Source organism: Nematolebias whitei, chromosome 19 (genome assembly GCF_014905685.2).
Source record: "Nematolebias whitei isolate Nwh7 chromosome 19, NemWhi1, whole genome shotgun sequence".
Classification (NCBI taxonomy): Eukaryota; Metazoa; Chordata; class Actinopteri; order Cyprinodontiformes; family Rivulidae; genus Nematolebias; species Nematolebias whitei.
Window position 1 is genome coordinate 12,307,681 of NC_056516.1, and position 20,312 is coordinate 12,327,992.

The 20,312-nt window shown below is 38.8% G+C and overlaps 1 protein-coding gene across 1 annotated transcript in view; it reads right to left on the reverse strand.

The window, feature by feature from the left end:
• Positions 1 to 20,312, reverse strand: part of ptprua (protein tyrosine phosphatase receptor type Ua) — a 502,564-nt gene that overhangs the window by 216,392 nt on the left and 265,860 nt on the right. Inside the window, exons 6-7 of the mRNA XM_037693627.1 lie at positions 11,598 to 11,713; positions 5,628 to 5,799 (exon numbers count right to left, since the gene is read on the reverse strand). Of these exons, the coding sequence (XP_037549555.1) occupies positions 5,628 to 5,799; positions 11,598 to 11,713 (288 nt within the window). The remainder of the gene's footprint in view (positions 1 to 5,627; positions 5,800 to 11,597; positions 11,714 to 20,312) is intronic.

Below are 20,312 nucleotides of genomic sequence, written 5' to 3' on the forward strand. Positions count from 1 at the left end.
GTATGTACCTCTTATGGTCCCGAGTCTTGTCTGCATCATTGGGTTCACTCCTGCCTGAAAAAATCCTGACACAGAGAAGGTCAGAAAGAACTCCATTGTGTCTTTGTGGGTTTAGAAAAAGCTTACTGTATGACAGGGTGCCAAAGGAGGAGGTGTGGTATTGCATGAGGAGATCGGGAGTGGCAGAGAAGTATGTTAGATTGGTACAGGCTATGTATGAGGACAATATATATGTGGTAAGATGTGGTGTAGGAGTGACAGATAGGTTCAAGATGAAGCTGGGATGGCATCAAGAATAGGCTCTGAGCCCCTTGTTGGAAAAAAACTAAAGAGCTTTAGGTGGACTACAGGAAGAAGACCCAGGTCCTTTAACATTTGCTGGACCATGCTGCAGATGTTTTACCACTCAGTGGTCTCCAGAATCTTCTTTGCTGTGGTGTGCTGGGGTAGCAGGGTGAAGAAAGCTGACGCCAACAGACTCGATAAACTCATCCAGAGAGCAGGTTCAGTTCTGGGAGTGGACCTGCAGTCTCTGACAGAGGTGTCCGAGAAGAGGATGCTGAGAAAACTTCTAAAGATCCTGAACAACACATCACACCCCCTGCATGACACGTTGGACTCTTACCGCAGCACCTTCAGTCGTAGACTGCGACCACCGAGGTGTTCCACAGAATGCCACAGGAAGTCCTTCCTCCTTGTGGCTATCAAACTTTTCAACTCCTCCCCCTTGCTACACATAGGACAATAACATTAATCCTATACTACAATAAACACTTTAATGTTTCTGTCTGTACCTGTTTTTGAACTTAATAGTTGGCATTTTTACATTCTCTGGTTTTATTTGTTGTTTTTTTTTATCTTGTGTGATTCTTGTGTATGTTCCTTTGTACTGAAACTCTGGCACAACAATTTCCTGTGGGATCAATGAAGTTCTATTTTATCTTATCTCTTATCTTCTTGTTTGCTCATGTGATGGACAGATTAACAGATGAAGCCAGGCAGGAATGTCTGTGGACTGTGATGTTTGCAGATGACGTGATCTGCGGCAAAGACAGGGTGGAAGAGAATTTGGAGAGGTGGAAGTATGCACTTGAAGGAAGATGAATGAAAATCAGCCATAGTAAGACATAGTACATGTGTGTGAATGAGAGGGAGGAGGTGGAACAGTGAGGCTACAAGGAGCAGAGGTCACAAAGGTGCAGGACTTCAAGGACTTGGGAGTCCTCTGTCCAGGAAAATGGGGAGTGTGGTAAAGAAGTGAAAAAGAGAGTTCATGCAGGATGGAGTTGATGGATAAAAGTTTCAGGAGTTATTTGTGACAAAAGGGTGTCAGCAAAGGTCAAAGTAAAAGTTTACAATACAGTGGTGAGACCAGCTACTGTATGTTGTATGGTCTGGAGACAGAGACATGGACAAAAAGACAGGAGACAGAACTGGAAGTGGCAGAAATTAAGATGTTGAGGTTCTCCTTAGGAGTGACAAGGATGGATACGATTAGGAATGAGATCATCAGAGGTACAGCACAGGTTGAACAACTGGGAGATAAAGTTAGAGAGACCAGACTGAGATGGTTTGGACATGTCCAGAGAAGGGACAGTGGTTTGGACATGTCCAGAGAAGGGACAGTCAGCATATTTGTAGAAGGATGTTAGAAATGCAGCTGCCAGGAAAAAGACAAAGAGGAGATATATGGATACAGTTAGAGAGGACATGGAGGTAGTCGGAGTGAGGACAGAGGACGCAGAGGAAAGAGTGGGATGGAGGAAGATGACTCGCTGTGGCAACCCCTGAAGAAGGAAAAGCTAGAAGAAGATGACGATGAGGATTGAGCAATCCAAAGTAGTTTAACTGATAAATTTGTTCTGGTGTGATAGTAGCTTATGTATTATTAATATTTTCAATCCTTTATTTTACCAAAATAAACTATTTCATATTAAAATTCTCATATACAAGAGTATGATGGCCAAAACTGGCAACAAAACACAATGTTTCACAGAACAAACCTTAATGATATTGTAATAAAATAAACCATAACATATCTACCTTAAAACTGGAGAGACCAAAGCATATCTATTCACATCAGACGAAACATGTAATAAAAAAAAAACCTTAATAACAATATCATGCAAAATTTAAATAAAATAAATAGTTATAAGAATATTTTAAAATAGGGTGCATCTGTATATGGCTAAAATACAAATATACATATAATTTAAAACACTTACAGCCTGATATCTGTTTCTCAAAAACATTTAAAATACCCTGAATTACATTGATTAAAACTAGCTCCTTCATTTTTAGACTAGACTGAAGTTGATTCCAGGTCAACAAGGCAGCTAAGATGTATCCTTCATAATATTTGTTGATGGCTAACATCTATCAAAATCACCCAATATCGCATGAGATACAAGGTCGTTTACAAAGCTTGACCCAATTCATCTGCAGCTCTGTCTCTTTTCATCAAAAAAATGGTTTTGGTGTAAAATTATGGCATAAAAGTTGGTGGGTGATATGCATTCATTCAAGTAATGTAAATTTATTTTACAGCTTCAGTAACAGTTATCATTGTGTCTCATTGTATTCATTCTTTAAAAATGTTTAAATCACATCAGGACCATAAAAGCAACAGAGTGGTAGAAACAGTTGATCGTTAAAAACTTCTCATTTTCACTCCAATGGCACTGAATAAAGCCTGATTTGTATGACTATTACCCAGTGCATTTTGTCCTCTGTGAATGTAAAACCCCAGGCTCCAAAGGGGCACATGAAAAATGTATTCAATCCATGATGCTGCAGGTGAGGAACTGAAATGTTGCTGATTGATCTACAGCAGGGTGACAGCACCTGCCCACAGAGCATTTTATGACATGATTTATTGGGACATAAAGGAAAAGATGGTGTGTTTCAATTGAACATCTCTGCATTTTTTAAAAGCTCTCTCTCGAAGAGACGCAACCACAGACCACCGAGTTCCCCCAGCTCACATGTATGGAGCAAGGAAAAATACTGTATAAGGTACATAAATAGTTCTTAAAGTGGATACTGTGGACATTTTCTTTAACAAAAATAGTGAATGACTCATCTGCTACCAACAATTAGCATTGCTTATCATCTGTAGTAGTGGCAACCATCTTTAATTACGCTAACTCCAGAAATTAGTAAGTTGTAGATGCACATCCAATGAAAACCTTCCAAAAGTTTTAGTAAAGTAGGTGGTTCATGAGATATTTTGTTAACAGTAAAAAGGGGATATGCTTTAACAATTTATATTTTATGCAGAAGTTGCATCATTTTTATAGATTAGCATCCTGGTGCACGCTAAATTTTCCAGGTGAATCTAACAAGGTTGAGTTCATTAGATAGATTTTTTTTTTGTTGAAATGTTTCGTCTTTTATCCAAAAAACGTATTCAGTCTAAGGAGATGCTAACAAACTGAAGGGCCCGACACACTCCATCCAAAGCCGAACAGTTAACTTGCGGTCACACGGTGTCAGGAAATTTGTTTTCGCACTCACTTTTCATAGTCCACAACATAGACATATATAAATAGACGCCTCGTTGAGCGGGGTGGCCTGTTGCAGCGGTACGTCAGAGTGACCACCATATTGGATGAGGCAAATCTGCTGGTCAACTAATAAAGGAAATGGGCTGAACTTCATAAAGCACCATTCTACAAAGTGTTTAAAGTTAATGCCTGTCATTCACACACACTAATATATTTGGAAGACAACATTTGTAACTTTTAACATGATTAATAAAAATGTTTACTCCATAGAAAAGAAAATCTTAGACTGTACCTTTTAAAATTATGTTTTAAAAAAAATTAAATACCTTGACATTTGGGTAACTCGAGGTCATAAGAATCTCTACAAAACTAATTATCTACCTCTCATAGAGAACCTTAAGCAGGACAGTGCTAGATGGCAATTCCTACCTCGCATTCTGTGGGGAAGAATAATTATTGTAAAAATTATATTTTACATACATTTCTGCATTTGTTTCATGACCTGCCAATTGTCCTTACTAAATCATTCTTCACCAATCTGAACAGCCAGCTATCAGCGTTTATTTGGAATAAAAAACTCCCATGGATTGCCAGTAAGATCTTGCATCTGCCCCCACATTAAAATCGTTACTAGAACTGTCTTCTTCCACCTGCGTAATATCACTAAAATTAGAAACATCTGATCTAAAAATGATGCAGAAAAACCGGTTCATGCATTTGTCACATCTAGACTGGACTATTGCAATGGTTTATTATCTGGGTGTCCAAATACTTCTTTAAAACGTCTTCAGTTGATCCAAAATGCTGCTGCCAGAGTCTTAACTGGAGTTAATAGGAGAGATCATATTTCTCCAGTTTTAGCTTCTGTCCATTGGCTCCCTGTCAAATCCAGAATATAATTCAAAATCTTATTTATAACCTACAAAGCTCTCAACAACCTAGCTCCATCTTATATTACAGATCTTATTCACCCATATTTTCCAAACAGAGCACTTTGATCTCAGACTGCAGGTTTACTTGTGGTTCCTAGTTTCCAAAAGCAGAATGGGAGGCAGATTTTTCAGTTATCAGGCTCCTCTCTTGTGGAACCAACTTCCAGTTTCTGTCCATGAGGCTGACACATTGTCCAGTTTTAAGACTGGGATTAAGACTTTCCTTGTTGATAAATCCTATAGTTAGAGTTGGCTTGCTATTGCTGCTATAGTCTTCAACTACTGGAGGACAAATTGACCTAATTTCCTTAAATTAATTGTTAAAATTGAATAGTTTTCTTTTTTATATTATTTCTATTTTAACATGTGATTCTTGACCTGCCATTGTGTATCTGTTCCTCTCAAACCCAGCCGGTCGAAGCAGATGACCGCTTGTCCTGAGTCTGGCTCTGCTAAAGGTTTCTTCCTCATGATGGAGTTTTTCCTTTCCACTGTCGCCTTCATGCTTGCTCAAGATGAGAGTCTGCGATGGAGTTAAACTCAAAGCAGTCTGCTCCTCAGTCAAATAATGTTAATTATTTTTATATATGAATGTTTCTGTTCAGTGCCCTGTGATGACTTCTGTTGTGACTTGGTGCTATAAAAATAAACTGAATTGAAATAAACTGAAGTGAAAGAGCATTAACGTTCACATTTAACCTATTCTGATTAGTGTTTTGTATATTCTCATTGATGAACATGTATACACCAGTATATCTATACAAGGGTTAAGTGCATAGAGATTAGGAGCAGAGAAGTGGGCTCAAGCCTCTGCAGCTATTTTATAAATTATTCATGAAAATGGTCTAACTAGACATATATTGACATCAGCTTCACATATGGAAGAAAAAAAATTGCCCTGTTTCTTATGAAGGCTGTGCGTCTTTGACCAGTGGCTGGTTAAATATGTATGGCATATATATACTTGTATATACAGTAATATGATGTTTTGTGTTATATATAAATTCTATCACATATAGTGCTTTTTTTTCAATTTGTCAGAAAATATAACTGTCAGTACATTCAGAAAATTAGTAAAACATAATGAAAGACTAAACTGAGAGCGTGGTATCTCTTTCAGTCTCTTCTAAAGCTAAACCTATGGATTCAAAATAAAATCCTGCGTTTACAGCCAGATGACATGCCTTACCTCTCACAATGAGCTCTCCAAAGTTGGAGACAGCAGCTCCTCGGGGAGATAAGGTGATGCAGCGGTAGAGATCCTGCTTTCCACGATGGGCCTCCACCTGAAAAGTTGCCATCAGCCGCTTGTGGCTCAGCCGCGAGAGCAGGGAAGTGTTGAGCACCACGCCGTTTCTCCGCTGACAGTCAGACAAAGAGCACACAGAGGGAAATCCACTTGTTTACTTCAAGTCTATCAAAGTGAATAAAAGAGGGCAGTGAGCTGACAAAATGAGACAGGAGGAACAAAAGAAAGCTCTAATTTGCTACATGGGGAGGGCAGGATAATGAATATGTAATAAATGTCAGTGATAACAAGACTTTTTGCTGTGGACGCCTCGCAGCTTGTTGTTTTCATTCACCAGGACCGGAGCTGACGTCTCCTCAACTGATTGGCAACTGACTCAATCAACAGAGGAAATCTGAGGCCAGCGCTCAGACCGAGCACTTCCAGGTAAAAGATTCAATAACAACTCTCTCACAGAAGCAGCAGAATATTTCAGAAGCTGTCACCTGCTTCTGTTTTTTAGATGTAAGCAGGTCTGACATCCAACGTTTGAATTAGTTTAGGAGGACAACTACACTGCTGTTAGAAAAATATAATTATACAGTCACTGAACAGCTGGATGCTGCAGCCTAAGGCTAAAGATTAGGTGCATCTTTTTTTGGTACCTGAAATCTACTTTGAAAATGTTTGTCCTACTTTTAAAAGTTTTATTTTTTACACCGTTTATAAACGACACTTTTTAATCCATGTGCAGTTTGTTTTTGTCTGTGTGTGCATGTGTGAGCGTCAAGAGAAACATATCTCATGAATATGAATAACTGATTCCATTCGTCCACAACTGATTATCTTTTTGAGTCAATGCCATTCAAGGAACATCTAAGCAGCATGTTCAAACACAAAGCTACCGATACCTCAGCTAATTTACAGATACTGGGCCTAAATTTGACAGTGGTGGGATGTAACAAAGTACAAGTATTATGTTACTGTACTTAAGTACATTTGTCATGTATATGTACTTTACTTAAGTTGAGTTAAACCTGAGTACTTTCTACTTTTACTCCACTACATTTTACATTAAGTATCTGTACTTTCTACTACACTGCATTTCTATAATGCGCGGCTGTGGCTGAGTGGTTAGAGCAGTCGTCCTCCAATGCAAAAGTTGGGCGTTCAAATCCACCAACAGTCACATGCCGAAGTGTCGGTGGGCAAGACACTGAACCCTTCATTGCCTCTGATGTGTGTCCCATCGGTGTATGAATGTGATCTAAAAAGCTCTGATCAGTCTCTTTAGAATGATTTGTCCCATTAGCTTTGTAGAGATCTAGTAGAGTGCTGTATGAATGGATAAATGAGGCACAGATTGTAGTGTAAAGAGCTTTGAGTATCTTGATAAGATAGAACGGCGCTATATAAGTACAGTCAATTTACAGTCCATTTAATACGTTGCGTTACATGTTACATTCACGTTGCATTTTTAACAAAAATTTGTTCTTTAGTTTGAAAGTAACCATTGGCGAGAGGAGAGATGGCCCATTGAATCACTGCAAAGTGGACAGGCAACGTTTGACCCACCTTCAAGAAGAGCTGGTCCAATGATGTATATTGTAGTATATACGTCACTGAGCTGGGCGCAGCCACAGCACCGCTAACACACCCAAAATGGAATCCATCATGAAGAGTCAGCCAGATGATACACACCACCCATGACCTTTTTGAAAGACTATTGAAAGACTATTGAAAGATTATTGAAAGATTATTGAAAAATTATTGAAAGACTATTGAAAGATTATTGAAAGACTATTGAAAGACTATTGAACGACTATTGAACGACTATTGAAAGATTATTGAAAGACTATTGAAAGACCATTGAAAGACCATTGAAAGACTATTGAAAGACTATTGAAAGACTATTGAAAGACTATTGAAAGATTGTTGAAAGATTATTGAAAGACTATTGAAAGACTATTGAACGAGTATTGAAAGATTATTGAAAGACCATTGAAAGACTATTCAGTACAGCAGGACAGATTGTCTCTCCCAAAAGAGTCAGACTGGACTAAAAAAACTTTGAAAACCAACTTCTACTGAACTTGAACAAGAAATTCTTGCTGCAATATTAAAATGTGTCGGTTCATGGGATGTTATGAGACAAGAGATGTCTCCAAATAGCTCGACACTCGGGTCCAAGTTTTGAAAATGATGTCAGGAAGTTAAAATATTGTTCACTATTGACCCATTACAAGGTTGAATAGACAGTTTTTTAACTAGAGTTGATGACAAACTGAAGTTGAAATGATCAGAGTCTGTTCCTTTGTTAGTTCTAATGCTCCTTTTTTCAGGCAGAAAACTTTTAGTGAAATATGTTTACTGCAGGTAAAATGACACATTGGTTTACTTTGTGTTAAATAAAAACTTTCAAAGGTAAAATCATTCCTCTTTCTTATTTTGATTAATGGCATTTAACTCTGCATGTCATCCATGAATCACAAGTCCAAGTGTGAACTGTGTCACAGAGTAAACACAATAAAAACATGAATTATCTGCAGCATTGTTCATTAAAATGGCACAACGCTATTATTGTATTACAGAAAACATGCATAGGTAGGCACACTTAATGATATTGTAGACCATTGCATTAGGTAATACATTCAGCAAGTACTTTTACTTTTAATACTTTAAGTATTTTTAAAAGCAAGTACTTGCTTTTACTCAAGTTAAAATGTTAATGTGGTACTTCTACTTTTACTAGAGTACATTTTTGTCTGTTTATTCGTACTTTTACTTATGTACAGTATTTAAGTACTTTCTCCACCACTGAAATTTGGTGTGGTGAGTACCACATACTCAGTACATACTCTGACCACAAGCTGATCAGATCCAATCTACGACCAATGATTATTTTATGAATGTTTTAATAAAGTCTGTTCATGAGTTCATGAGAAATTTGGTTTTCTGTAAAGAAAAACACGCACATGCACACCAAGATGCAGATAAAAAATCATTATTGCCACTTGGCCTAGGGTGGTAATGACTCTTTCTCATGTTGATGATCTTCAAAGGCTTAAACACAAAGCTGGCTTTGAAATAAATATTGGCCAGGAACACAAGAGACGAATCTCCATGATTCCTGAGATCTCATTTGCAAAGCACCTTCTCTCTGCTGCAGTCATTTCAAAAGCCCTCAGATGTTCAGGCTTCAAGGCAGGATGAGTGCTGAGTCAGAGAAGCATTTCTGAAACCTAATATTAGCTCATATGCAGATGAGGGGAATTGCAACTCGTCAATTGCTGCAAAGAAGGAATAATTTGAGGCGAGTTATTAAACTAAAAGCCATGACAATCAGAAAACTAGAAAAGCAAAAATTACTAACTTCATAACCTGCAACTATGCAGGTACTGAAACACAACCTTACCGGCTAATCACGCTATTTAACACTTTTGCACACTAATTTAACATTAAAACTGGACATATTTTCATGGATGAAACAACAACATCTATTTTCTCTTGCAGCTACACAAACAGCTCTCAGTCACACACTTCTATTGTAGAATACCAGCCGATATTTATACAATATATTTCTTTTTTGGACTGTATTTGATTATGGTTAATCACTTTTTTCAGATTTGCACTGTATCACACGTTCTTCGTCTGTATGTACACATGCACATATATACACGCACAGTGCTATAAAAATATTCATCCTTTTGGTTGTTTTATGCTTTTATTGCTGTCATAAATCTGTCATTGTCATAAGATGGACATTTTAACAAAAATTAAAATAAAATCTAAAACCTTCAGTTTTAAGGTGAAATTTAAACTACAAAGTATATACATATATGTATATCGATGCAGCCAGGGGGCGGAGGGATTCCGGTTCAGTGGCCTCAGGATTCCACCTCTGCTCTTTGCAGATGATGCGGTCCTGTTGGTGTCATCGTGCCGTGATTTTCAGCTCTCACTGGAGCGGTTCGTAGTCGAGTGTGAAGCGGCTGGGATGAGAATCAGCACCTCCAAATCTGAGGCCATGGTCCTCAATTGGAAAAGGATGGATTGCTCTCTTCAAGTCGAGGGTGAGGTTCTGCCTCAAATGGAGGAGTTCAAGTATCTTGGAGTTTTGTTCACGAGTGAGGGATGAATGGAGTGTGAGATTGACAGACAGATTGGTGCAGCACCTGCAGTCTTGCAGACTCTGTGCCGGTCCATTGTGATGAAGAGAGAGCTGAGCTATAAGGCAAAGCTCTCTGTTTACCGGTCGGTCTATGTTTCTACCCTCACCTATGGTCACAAACTCTGTGTAGTGACCAAAAGAATGAGATCAAGGATACAGGCATTTGAAATGAGTTTCTTCCGCAGGGTAGCTGGACTCTCCCTTGGAGACAGGGTGAGAAGTTCATTTATCAGGAGAGACTCTGAGTAGAACCAATGCTCCTCCACATCGAGAGGAGCCAGTTGAGGTGGTTCAAGCATCTGGCAAGGATGCTCCCTGATCACCTCCCTATGGAGGTGCTTCGGGCATGTCCGACTGGGAGGAGACCCCTGGGCAGGACACACTAGAGAGACTACATCTCTCAGTTGTCCTGGGAACACCTTGGAGTCCTCCCAGAAGAGCTGGAAGAGGTGCCTATGTAAAGAGATGACTGAAGGTCCCTGCTCAAGCTGCTGCCCCCACGACCCTACTTCGGAACAAACAGAAGATCATGGATGGATGGATGGATGGATGGATGGATGGATGGATGGACGGATGGATGGATGGATGGATGATGGAAGGATGAAAATCTGAATAGGAAATTAACAAGAACAACCCATTTCCACACTCAGACACATTGCAAACAGTGAGAAACATTGCATACATAATTATTTCAAGGTTACCCAGCATCCTTTGCAGTGCACACTGTCTTTCTGGGAAGTGACTCTCTCACACATTTCACACATCTTTGCTTTAATCTGGGGAATACATATATTCATCTTTTAATTTTAACAACGTTTAATTATAAGAACTAAATTAGCGGAAACTTAAGTCGAAAGTCTGTGCACTTCTGCTGCAGTGATGCTGTCTTTTATTTTTCTCTCTAGTGGTGCAGGGAGCTCTGTCTCATCTGATGAATTAATTTCATTAGTTGTGATCGCCCGCTCATGTGATTTAACAACAACATACAGATGTATTACCGAGAGCATATTGATGATGACGCACAGCAACTTTGTAGTTAGTATAAAAAAATACTTAACCACAAAGAGGCTTTGCTAAAGTGATTCAATTCAATACAGTAAATGACATCAGGGAGATGTCTGACACATTTAACATATAACTACGCTTCAGCACAGCATAGTTCTGCTCCGCTTCTTTTGATTAGGCTGGATCACATTCATTTGTGAAAGCACACCTTTGAATGGAACATGGACACACACTTGTGATTTATGAACCGTTTTGAGTTATGTTCACTTATAACATTGTCACATTACCGTATTACTGTGCAGAGACAGCCGTGTAGGACAAAAGTTAAAATATAGCAGTTAGCATTCACTACTGCTATATTTCTCAACCTATTTAGCATATTAGCAGTTAGTGAAGCTACATTTTTCTTTAGTTGTGCCCGACACTGTACAGGAGCATGTTAAGGAACATCAGAGATCATCAACAACTTCAACCATAGAATCACTTCTCCAGGATCAGTGATGAGAGGTCGACCAGCAACTGTGTATAAAACTTTGATTGATGTGAGTCTTTAGTATAACACTACAGTATAATTATATAAAAGACTTGTACAAATTATTTTGTTGTGTTGTTGCCTTGTTATATCTTGCAGTCTTCAGTACCATTCACTAAATCAAGCTCTGAGACCTGGACCTGACTGACCAGGCAGAGAAAACAAAAATAAAGAACCCCCACCACCCCAAAGCCCCACCAAAGATGTCCACTCTTATTCTCACCTCCAGCATGAAGGGCTCCGTCTCAGAAACTTTGCCAGTGGCGACACACTGAAATGAGGCGTTCTGCCCAGCGTTCACCTCCACATCACCGAGCCGGGAGAAATGAGCCACCTTGTCTGTGGAGATTGGATACACAAGAAACACACAAAGACACACTGATGAAAGTGGCACATGTGGAATTCAGATCTGTTGTCTAAACATGTTTATTTCAGCTATGAAAAGTTTTAGTTTTTTAAAGCCTGCATAACATCTACACTCTCAGGCCCGGGTACAACTTAATAAATGATAGTATGTTACCCAGTAGACTAGAATATTTATTCTATTTGTTAGACTGAAATCATCCATCCATTATATTTACACTGGTGCCCATATCCAGCCATAACTGTTTGAGAGGTGGGGGACACCCTGGACAGGTCTCCAGTCCATCACAGGGACACATAGAGACAACGAGACCAACAACCTTTCACTCTCTCACTCACACCTAGAGACAATTTAGAGTTACCAACCAGCCTAACATGCATGTTTTTGGTCTGTGGGAGGAAACTGGAGTACCTGGAGAAAACCCACAGAGAGAAAATGCAAACTCCACCCAGAAAGACCCCTGGACTGAGATTTGAGCCAGGGCAACCTGAGGTGGCAGCTCTACCAACTGCGCATTTGTGTCTTATCAAATTTATTCTTCATTTATGTTTTTTCTGCCACGTCAGTCTTTGCTTGTTAACTAACAACGACTCGCCTGTGGGCCATTGTGACTGTTCAGGAAAATGGGGAATGTGGTAAAGATTTGAAAAATACAGTCCAGGCAGGATGGAGTGGATGGAGAAAAGTCTCAGAAGTTGTATGAGACAAAAGAGTGGCAGCAAAGAACAAAGGAAAAGTTAACAAGACAGTAAGACCAGCTTAGATAAGAGATGGAGTGAGGACAGAGGATGCAGAGGACAGAGTGAGATGGAGGATGGCTCACTGTGGTAACCCCTAAAGAGGGAAACGCCGAAAGAAGAAAAAGAAGATTTGGATATTGAGATCACAGAGGCCAGAGGAAGAGTGGAGACGCCCAGAATCCCCATTGATTGAAATCCAGTGTGAAGTTTCCACAGTAAGTGGTGCCATGTCATCTCTTAGTCCACTGCATTTTTTAGTTTTCAACCCAGGTAAATGGTTTCTAACATTGTCTCTGGTTCAGGACGAGACTCTGGGTTTTGGGTTTTCAATACTTGTAAGCCATAACTATCAAAATTACTTGAAAAAAGTCTTGAAATAATCCACTGTATTGTAATGCATCAATGCAATATATGATTATCAGTTTCTGAAGTGATTGCCAAAATATACTGAACTTTTTCACGATATCCTAATCTTTTCGATTTCGACGTGGCAACCCAATTTTTTTGATAGGGATATTTTTTATGACTAGATGCACCCACACACCAAAATAAAAGGCATCATGTTGCTTATCTTACAAGTCATCCAGCTAACAACGTTGACATATATACACAGCGTTTCCGCTACCAGTATACATGCGGGGCGCCCCGTCCCATCAACAGAACTGAGCGCCAAGCCTACCGAACTGAACTGCGTGCACTCTCCCCACACCCCAGCACTGACAAAGTGCAAATATAGCAGCACACAATACAGGCGCGCTAGCTAAAAAGCTAAATGCTGAGCCTCCCTCCTCCCTGCTCAAGAACTGTTGTCACAAACAGTGCACAGCTCAGATGTGAGAGAGTGGTGGCGCAGAGGTTAGAGAGGTGGGCTTGTGATCCGAAGATCGCCGGTTCACGCCCCGGCCCCGACAACATCAAAAATTGTGGGTGGGGTAGGTGAAACACCCACACTTGCCCCCACCCTCATTCGCCCCACTCTGGGCCCATGAGCAAGGCCCTTAACCCCACCATGTGCTCCCTAAACAGGTCTCTCTTGACAATGAGTTCTCGTGGCTCAATGAGACTACCTGGATAAATAAAGGCTAAATGAAAAATGTGTCTTTGTAACACACACACACACACACACCTCCCCGGAAACACTGATGCATATATGGTGACAGCCATCTTGGATTTTGATGTAGCGACTCAATTTTCATAAGGAATATTTCATACACTTAGAACATGCTCACAACATTCATGGATAAAAGGATGAATGAACAAACGGACGGTACGGTACAAACGGACAGAATGCCCTATTTTCACTTTGTGACTTGGGACAATTAAGCTACATCATTCTGGCAAAAGTTATATCATAGCCTTTCCACACAACTTTATCAATTTCCTATGTGAACATAACATGTAAAAAACATGCTAGCAAGTGTTAGGAATAAAATAACCTTTGATGATAAATTGTGGAAAATAACATAATATGGGTTGGTGAATATATTTAATTATGAATTATGAAATATAAATTTTATAAAGATGACTAAAATATCAGTTAGATGTGTAAACTAGGCCATAAGCCAATAAATAATATATTTTTAGTGACTGCTAACTTTAAAATCAACCATGACACTTTCTGCTGTCAGTAGGAAAATAGTTCCTTACTTCTAATAAGGCCTTCGTGAGAAACCAAACATCAAACTCAAAGGTTCTTGTTCAGTTAACAAAGATCAACTATAAAGTTAATGTATAGTTCACATCATTTGAGTGTGTGTGGGGATTATAAAATAATTAATAATGGTCAAAAAGCAGCTTAATATGTCAGAATGACCCTGGCTCTTAGAGGAGCAATGTAAAAAATAATGTACTAAGATACCAAGAAAATAATCAGAGTCTCACAGTCATTGTGAGATTATACGTTGTATATGTGGGTGCTTAAATTTGTCTAATGGAAAGATAGGAGTGTCTCACGTAATCTGTTTAAAGAGAAGACAGCTAATGAAGTGTGTCTGATTGATTGGATAAAAATGGGAAATGGGAGGGACTTCAGAGAGTCTGTAAGGTGTTTGATTGGATAGAAATTGAAAACAGGAAGTGTCACAGGGTGGAGAAACAGTTTATAAGGGTGGAAAGAGACCTGACACAGGCCGATAATGTACGGGGGGGGGGGGGGAATAATGTGAGGAATATACATATACTTTGTACAATTCTCTCTTGTTCAAACATTTTGAAGTCTGTAAGAAATAAAGATGTTGTTAATACTGACATAAGTGTGTGTTCCTGCCAAGCAACAACCCAGGCAGGATGGAAGGGGAAGGAGTCGTGTTTTCCCCAACACAAGTGAAATGCATGTTCTTCACGTTTATTGACACACATGGTAGTGTGGAGCAGAGGTTAGAGAAGATGGGCCTGTGATCGGAAAGTCGCACGTTCAACTCCCTGGACTGACAACATCAAAATGTGGGTGGGAAAGGTGAAACACCCACACCTGCCTCCACCCTCGTTTGCCCCACTCCGGGCTTTTGATCAAGGCCCTTAACCCCCACCAACTGCTCCAAATAAAACAGGTCTCTCTTAAAAATGAGTTCTTGTGACTCAATAAGACTACCTGTATGAATAAATAAATACTGGGTGATTTTGGAACATTTTCAAATGTTCCTGTGAACACGTGAAAAACATTAATTTTATGTGCTTTATTTCTTTAAGGGAGAATAATTTATTTGAAAAAAAATAAATAAATAAAGAGCACCTGCACTAAGCTGATCCTGAGGTGGAAATGGAAGATGAACTTTTCTGTGATGGTAAGATTTGACCGGCCCTCCATGTGTCCATAAACTAAATAATATTCCAGTGCTGTTTAGTTATTTTTCACAGTAACTGAGAATATTGTAGATTCTCTCCACTGTCTGCAGTCCTATACATGCTCTGTTCATCCCAGAAACCCAGAGAGAATAGATTTCTTCATGTGCAAATCTCCATCCATAAATAACTCATGTCACACATGCATCACATGTACTGTACAGACAGCTAGAGAGACATAAATATATTTTGGTGTGCTGCCAGATGGAATATTTTGCACCAACTTTCAAATAATCTCTACAAGTTAAATACTCAAAGCAGTAAATTGAGGATGAGTCAGTGGTATTAATATTTCCTGAGAAGTTTCCATTTGAAATCTAGCAATTTTGTAGCCCCAATATGTGACCTGTGGAGCTGTAATTGATACTGTTAACAATGAATAGGGCTAGATAAATTGAGTCTCAAATGTATCGTAGCTGTCTGGCATGTTTTGGTTCTTTAAATTAGTAATGCTGCCTCTTATTTCTGATGCACAAGTTATTGGCTTGGATTGAAATACGTGTCTGGAATAAAATCAGATTACAAGAGTGAATAATCACAAATGTGAAACAATTGGCTAAGGAAGCTGCTTTTAAAACAAATCTTTGCAAAATGAAAATAGATTGTTTTTGTTATGTTTTTTTCATTCATTCAACCTTTATTTATTCAGGTTAATCCCATTGAGCCTTGGGGACTCATTTACAAGAGACCTGATTTCTTTAACAAAGAGTGATGACAACAGTGGACAACAATGACAACAATAAACAATCATAAAAGAGGCATACATGTTTTTAACAAATTAAAATAAAATGGCAATCAAAAGGACAGTCAAAAGGAAAAAGTAGCGAAAACGTTTTTGTTATGTATGGTGGTTTACAAATGTCTTACATTTTTTGTGAATTCTGATTTAGATGTTAATTGGACTTTAATAAAAAAAAAGATTAAATGATGTAATCTGGACCAGTTTCTTTGTGAGAAACGTTTCATCCCCCATCCAGAGGACTTCCTCAGTCTACGGCCTGACAACCAGATCTGTCCCATGGGTAGCCTTCACTGCTGTGTTTCAAGCCAACCTCCTGCTGGAATATCAAAGATAGGCTTTTAACACGTGCAAAACACGCCCATCCAAAACAATCAATCATCATGTACAACAATCAAATGCTTTAGGCCAGGTGGACAACCTGCTGCTCACAGAAACAGTCTGAGGACACCAAGGCCAAAATGGTTCAGAAAAAGCGGTGTAAGGGTTGATGATTGATTGTCAGGGTGGAGTGCTCACTCATCGTATTATAGGTCTTTATTAAATATGTTTGGTTTGCCCAGTTGTAGTACAGTCTTTTGTCATCAAGTGGATTATTAAGGTCTTTATAATAAGTTGGAAAATATTACAACTTTTTTGAATAATGAAAAATTTAAACAAAAAATAGAAAAAGTACTTCAGTGTAACATAACTAAGAATTATATAGAATATAGAATAGATAATTATAAATTCTTTCCAGTCATTTTGTAATAGAAAGTTTGTCACATTATTGATTTATATGAAAACATATTTAATAAGTTCTTCACATTTGAATTTTAAGTTTTTATTACATTATATTTTTGGTATATTAAAAAAAGGTCACACTACAGAATTGTGAAACTGTCCTAGCTGACTCGCTGATGATGATGATGATGATGATGATGATGAGCTTTAGCAGGGTTTTTTTTGACACAATCAATAATGTTTATTGTTTAGTTGTCATACGCAGGTTAACAGAAGGTCAACAACGCAATGAAATGTTCAGGATGAGAAGAACAATTTCAACCCACACAAAAAAACAAGAAATACTAAAACATGCAATAAAAGTAAGCCCATGGGAAGGGGGACCCACGTCTCCTCTTCGGGCTGTACCCGGCCGGGCTCCATGGGTAAAAGCCCGGCCATCAGGTGCTCGCCAGCGTGCCCCACCTCCAGGCCCGACTCCAGAGTGGGGCCCCGGTGACCCACGTCCGGGCGAGGGAACACTGTTTCCGTTGATTGTGCTCATCATAGGGGTCTTTAGGCTGCACTTTGTCTGGTCCCTCACCTAGGACCTGTAGGCCTTGGGTGACCCTGTTAGGGGCATGAAGCCCCTGACAGTATAGCTCCTAGGACCATTGGGACACTCAAACCCCTCCACCACGGAAAGGTTTCAGCCCAGGGAGGAGTTTTTTTTATAGGGTTTTTATTTTTTATTATTATATATTTTTTTAGGAGTATTTTTATTTTTAGTCAGTCAAATGACGTATGTGTTTACATAGAAGGGTTGGACTTAAAAAGTGTACTGCAGCCAGACACTGGGGGGCACTTATCTACAGCGACAATAACTTCCAGCTTAAGCTGCGTTGTCTAGTTACTGTACATCCCATTAGTTAGAACATGGCTGGATCCTAGAACCTGACAATGTTTCTGACTGCCTTAGAATGCTGCTACAATCTACAAAATCATGGTACACACAAGCTTAAAACTTAATTTATGACTCACACAGATATGTTTGTGCCAGTTTGTTTTTTTCCATGACCTTTTCATGATCATGGTTGAAGCTTGTGCATGGAGGCAGCAAGGCCAATTCGGCTTCTAATTCTCCTCAACCAAACTATGATGACGCTTGCAGGTCCCATGTCCTGGACTTGTGGCTACCACTCTCTTGTCATGCTTCGATCATTAAAAAAAACTACCACAACCTCATTACAAATGCTTAGAGTAAGCTCAAACTGTTCACAGTCTATCAAACTCTTCTCCTGTGTAATTAAGAGTGCAGTGCATTATTTATAGGTACTTGTAGACCCTGCAATTACCCAGTTCTGACAATGTCGTGGGGTCTTTATCCAGAGTGAAGCCATTAGAGCGAAGCTGCCAACTACTACACAATCCTAAATCACCACAAAAACACGTTTTGCAGAAGAAAAATCAAGTGACAGATTACAAGCTGTAAACCTGGATTTGTGGCTCAAAATAAAGACACAGAATGAAAAATAAATATCAGGGTGTAGATTTAGACAAGCTTTATTTCAGTTCATTTATTTTCCAGTGGGATTTTTTTAGATTTAAACTTTACAGCCAGCTTGTGTTTTCATGAATGCCAGGAAAGGATATCTGAATTTCATGAGCTCATAAATACTCCACATTATCATTCATTAACTATTTCCCACATTTCCACAGCTAAAACAACAATATGGTCAACCTGACTGAAAACCTGGCAGCACTGACTGAAACACAAGAACCACCACCATCTGCACTAATAATACAAAGTATGTTTAGGCTTTAGGTTGAAGATATATGATGTATGAAAAATGTAAAAGCTGAATGATTTTTTTTTTTTCTGATCACATAAGGATTGTACATTAAGAACAAAAAGGTCAAGTTTCACAAGAAAATGGAAATATAATGACATTTTTACGTGTGGAGTTGTTTTCAGCAGTGGGAAGAAGTCAGTGTTTTTGCTGCAACCTGCTAAACTTACACGACACAAACATGTATCCAGAGAAATTTGATGAAAATAAATTAAAATTGTACTTTATTAGATTCTACACTCTAACACAAAAGCACCACGATTAACATATCAACAGATAAACCATTATTTTGCATCTTTAAAATCACTAGTCGCAAAGTTTTGAAGAAGTATAGAGAGGGTCAGAAATAGTTACACTGTGTGAATTTAGATACAGGAGATGATAGAATGTCAAGAGAGGACTTAGGGAATGGGACTGTCAAATGTAGTGGAGAAGTATGTAAGGGCAGTGCAGAACATCTACAAAGACAGTAAAACAGTGGTGAGATGTGCAGTTGGAGTAACATATGGGTTCAAGGTGGGGATGGGATTGCATCGAGGAGCAGTTCTAAACCCCTTTATGTTCGCGGTCCAAATGGGACAAGCTTAGGTCAGAGAGGAGACCCCATGGACTAAGAGATTTGCAGACAACATTTGTAGTGAGAGTAGGGATCAGGTGGAAGAGAGTCTGGAGTGGTGCAGGAATGCACTGAAAAGAATAAAGGATGAAAGTCAGTGGATGTGTAATGTATAAAAGAGAAGGAGAGAGGTGAACCAGTAAAGTTAAAGATGTGTTGAAGGGTGAGTCTAAGCATTGAGGGTGAACCATCCAAAGCAAGAAACAAAACACAAGAGATGTAAAGAAATATGTTGTGCATGCACACTTCACGTCTTCGTTTTATAGCTGCTCCTTTACATTTTATGCAATCAGACTACATACTTGATGTTTTAACAATTCAAAAAAAATTAAACATTCAGCACAAAAGTGATTCTATGAATTTTGGTTTGTGTAACGCTGATACATTTCAAAATCTTTCATTTATTTATTTAACAAAAAATCTCAAAAGACCTACATTAAGATCTCTTCAATTACTTCAAACCGTTAATCTCTTGCTTATGAATTTGTTTTAGATGTCTTATGATCTTTTTAGGCTTTAGGTTATGTTTTGCTCATTTAATTTTTATACTATGACTTTACTCATGTTAACTTGACACCTGACTTGTTTTAGACCTTAATTGTTGGTACAGTAGTCCCTCATTTACTGCAGGGGATCGGTACCCTGAAGCCCCAAGATAAGCAAAAAACCGTGAAACAGGAATAGTAGTACAAGTAGTATGTAGTAGTTTTAGTATTTATTTATAGGGCAGCTGTGGCTGAATGGTTATAGCAGTCATTCTCCAATGCAAGAGTTGGGGGTTTGAATCCACCAGCAGTCATATGCCAAAGTGTCCCTGGGCAAATCACTGAACCCCTCATAGCCTCTGATGTGTGTCCCATCAGTGTATGAATGTGATAAAGCTCTGATTAGTCTCTTTAGAATGATTTGTTCAATTAGCTTTGTAGAGATCTAGTAGAGTGCTGTGTGAATGGGTAAATGAGGCACAGATTGTAGTGTAAAGTGCTTTGACTATCTTGAAATAAGATAGAAGGGCGCTATATAAGTACAGTCCATTTACCATATATATATATATATATATATATATATATATATATATATATATAT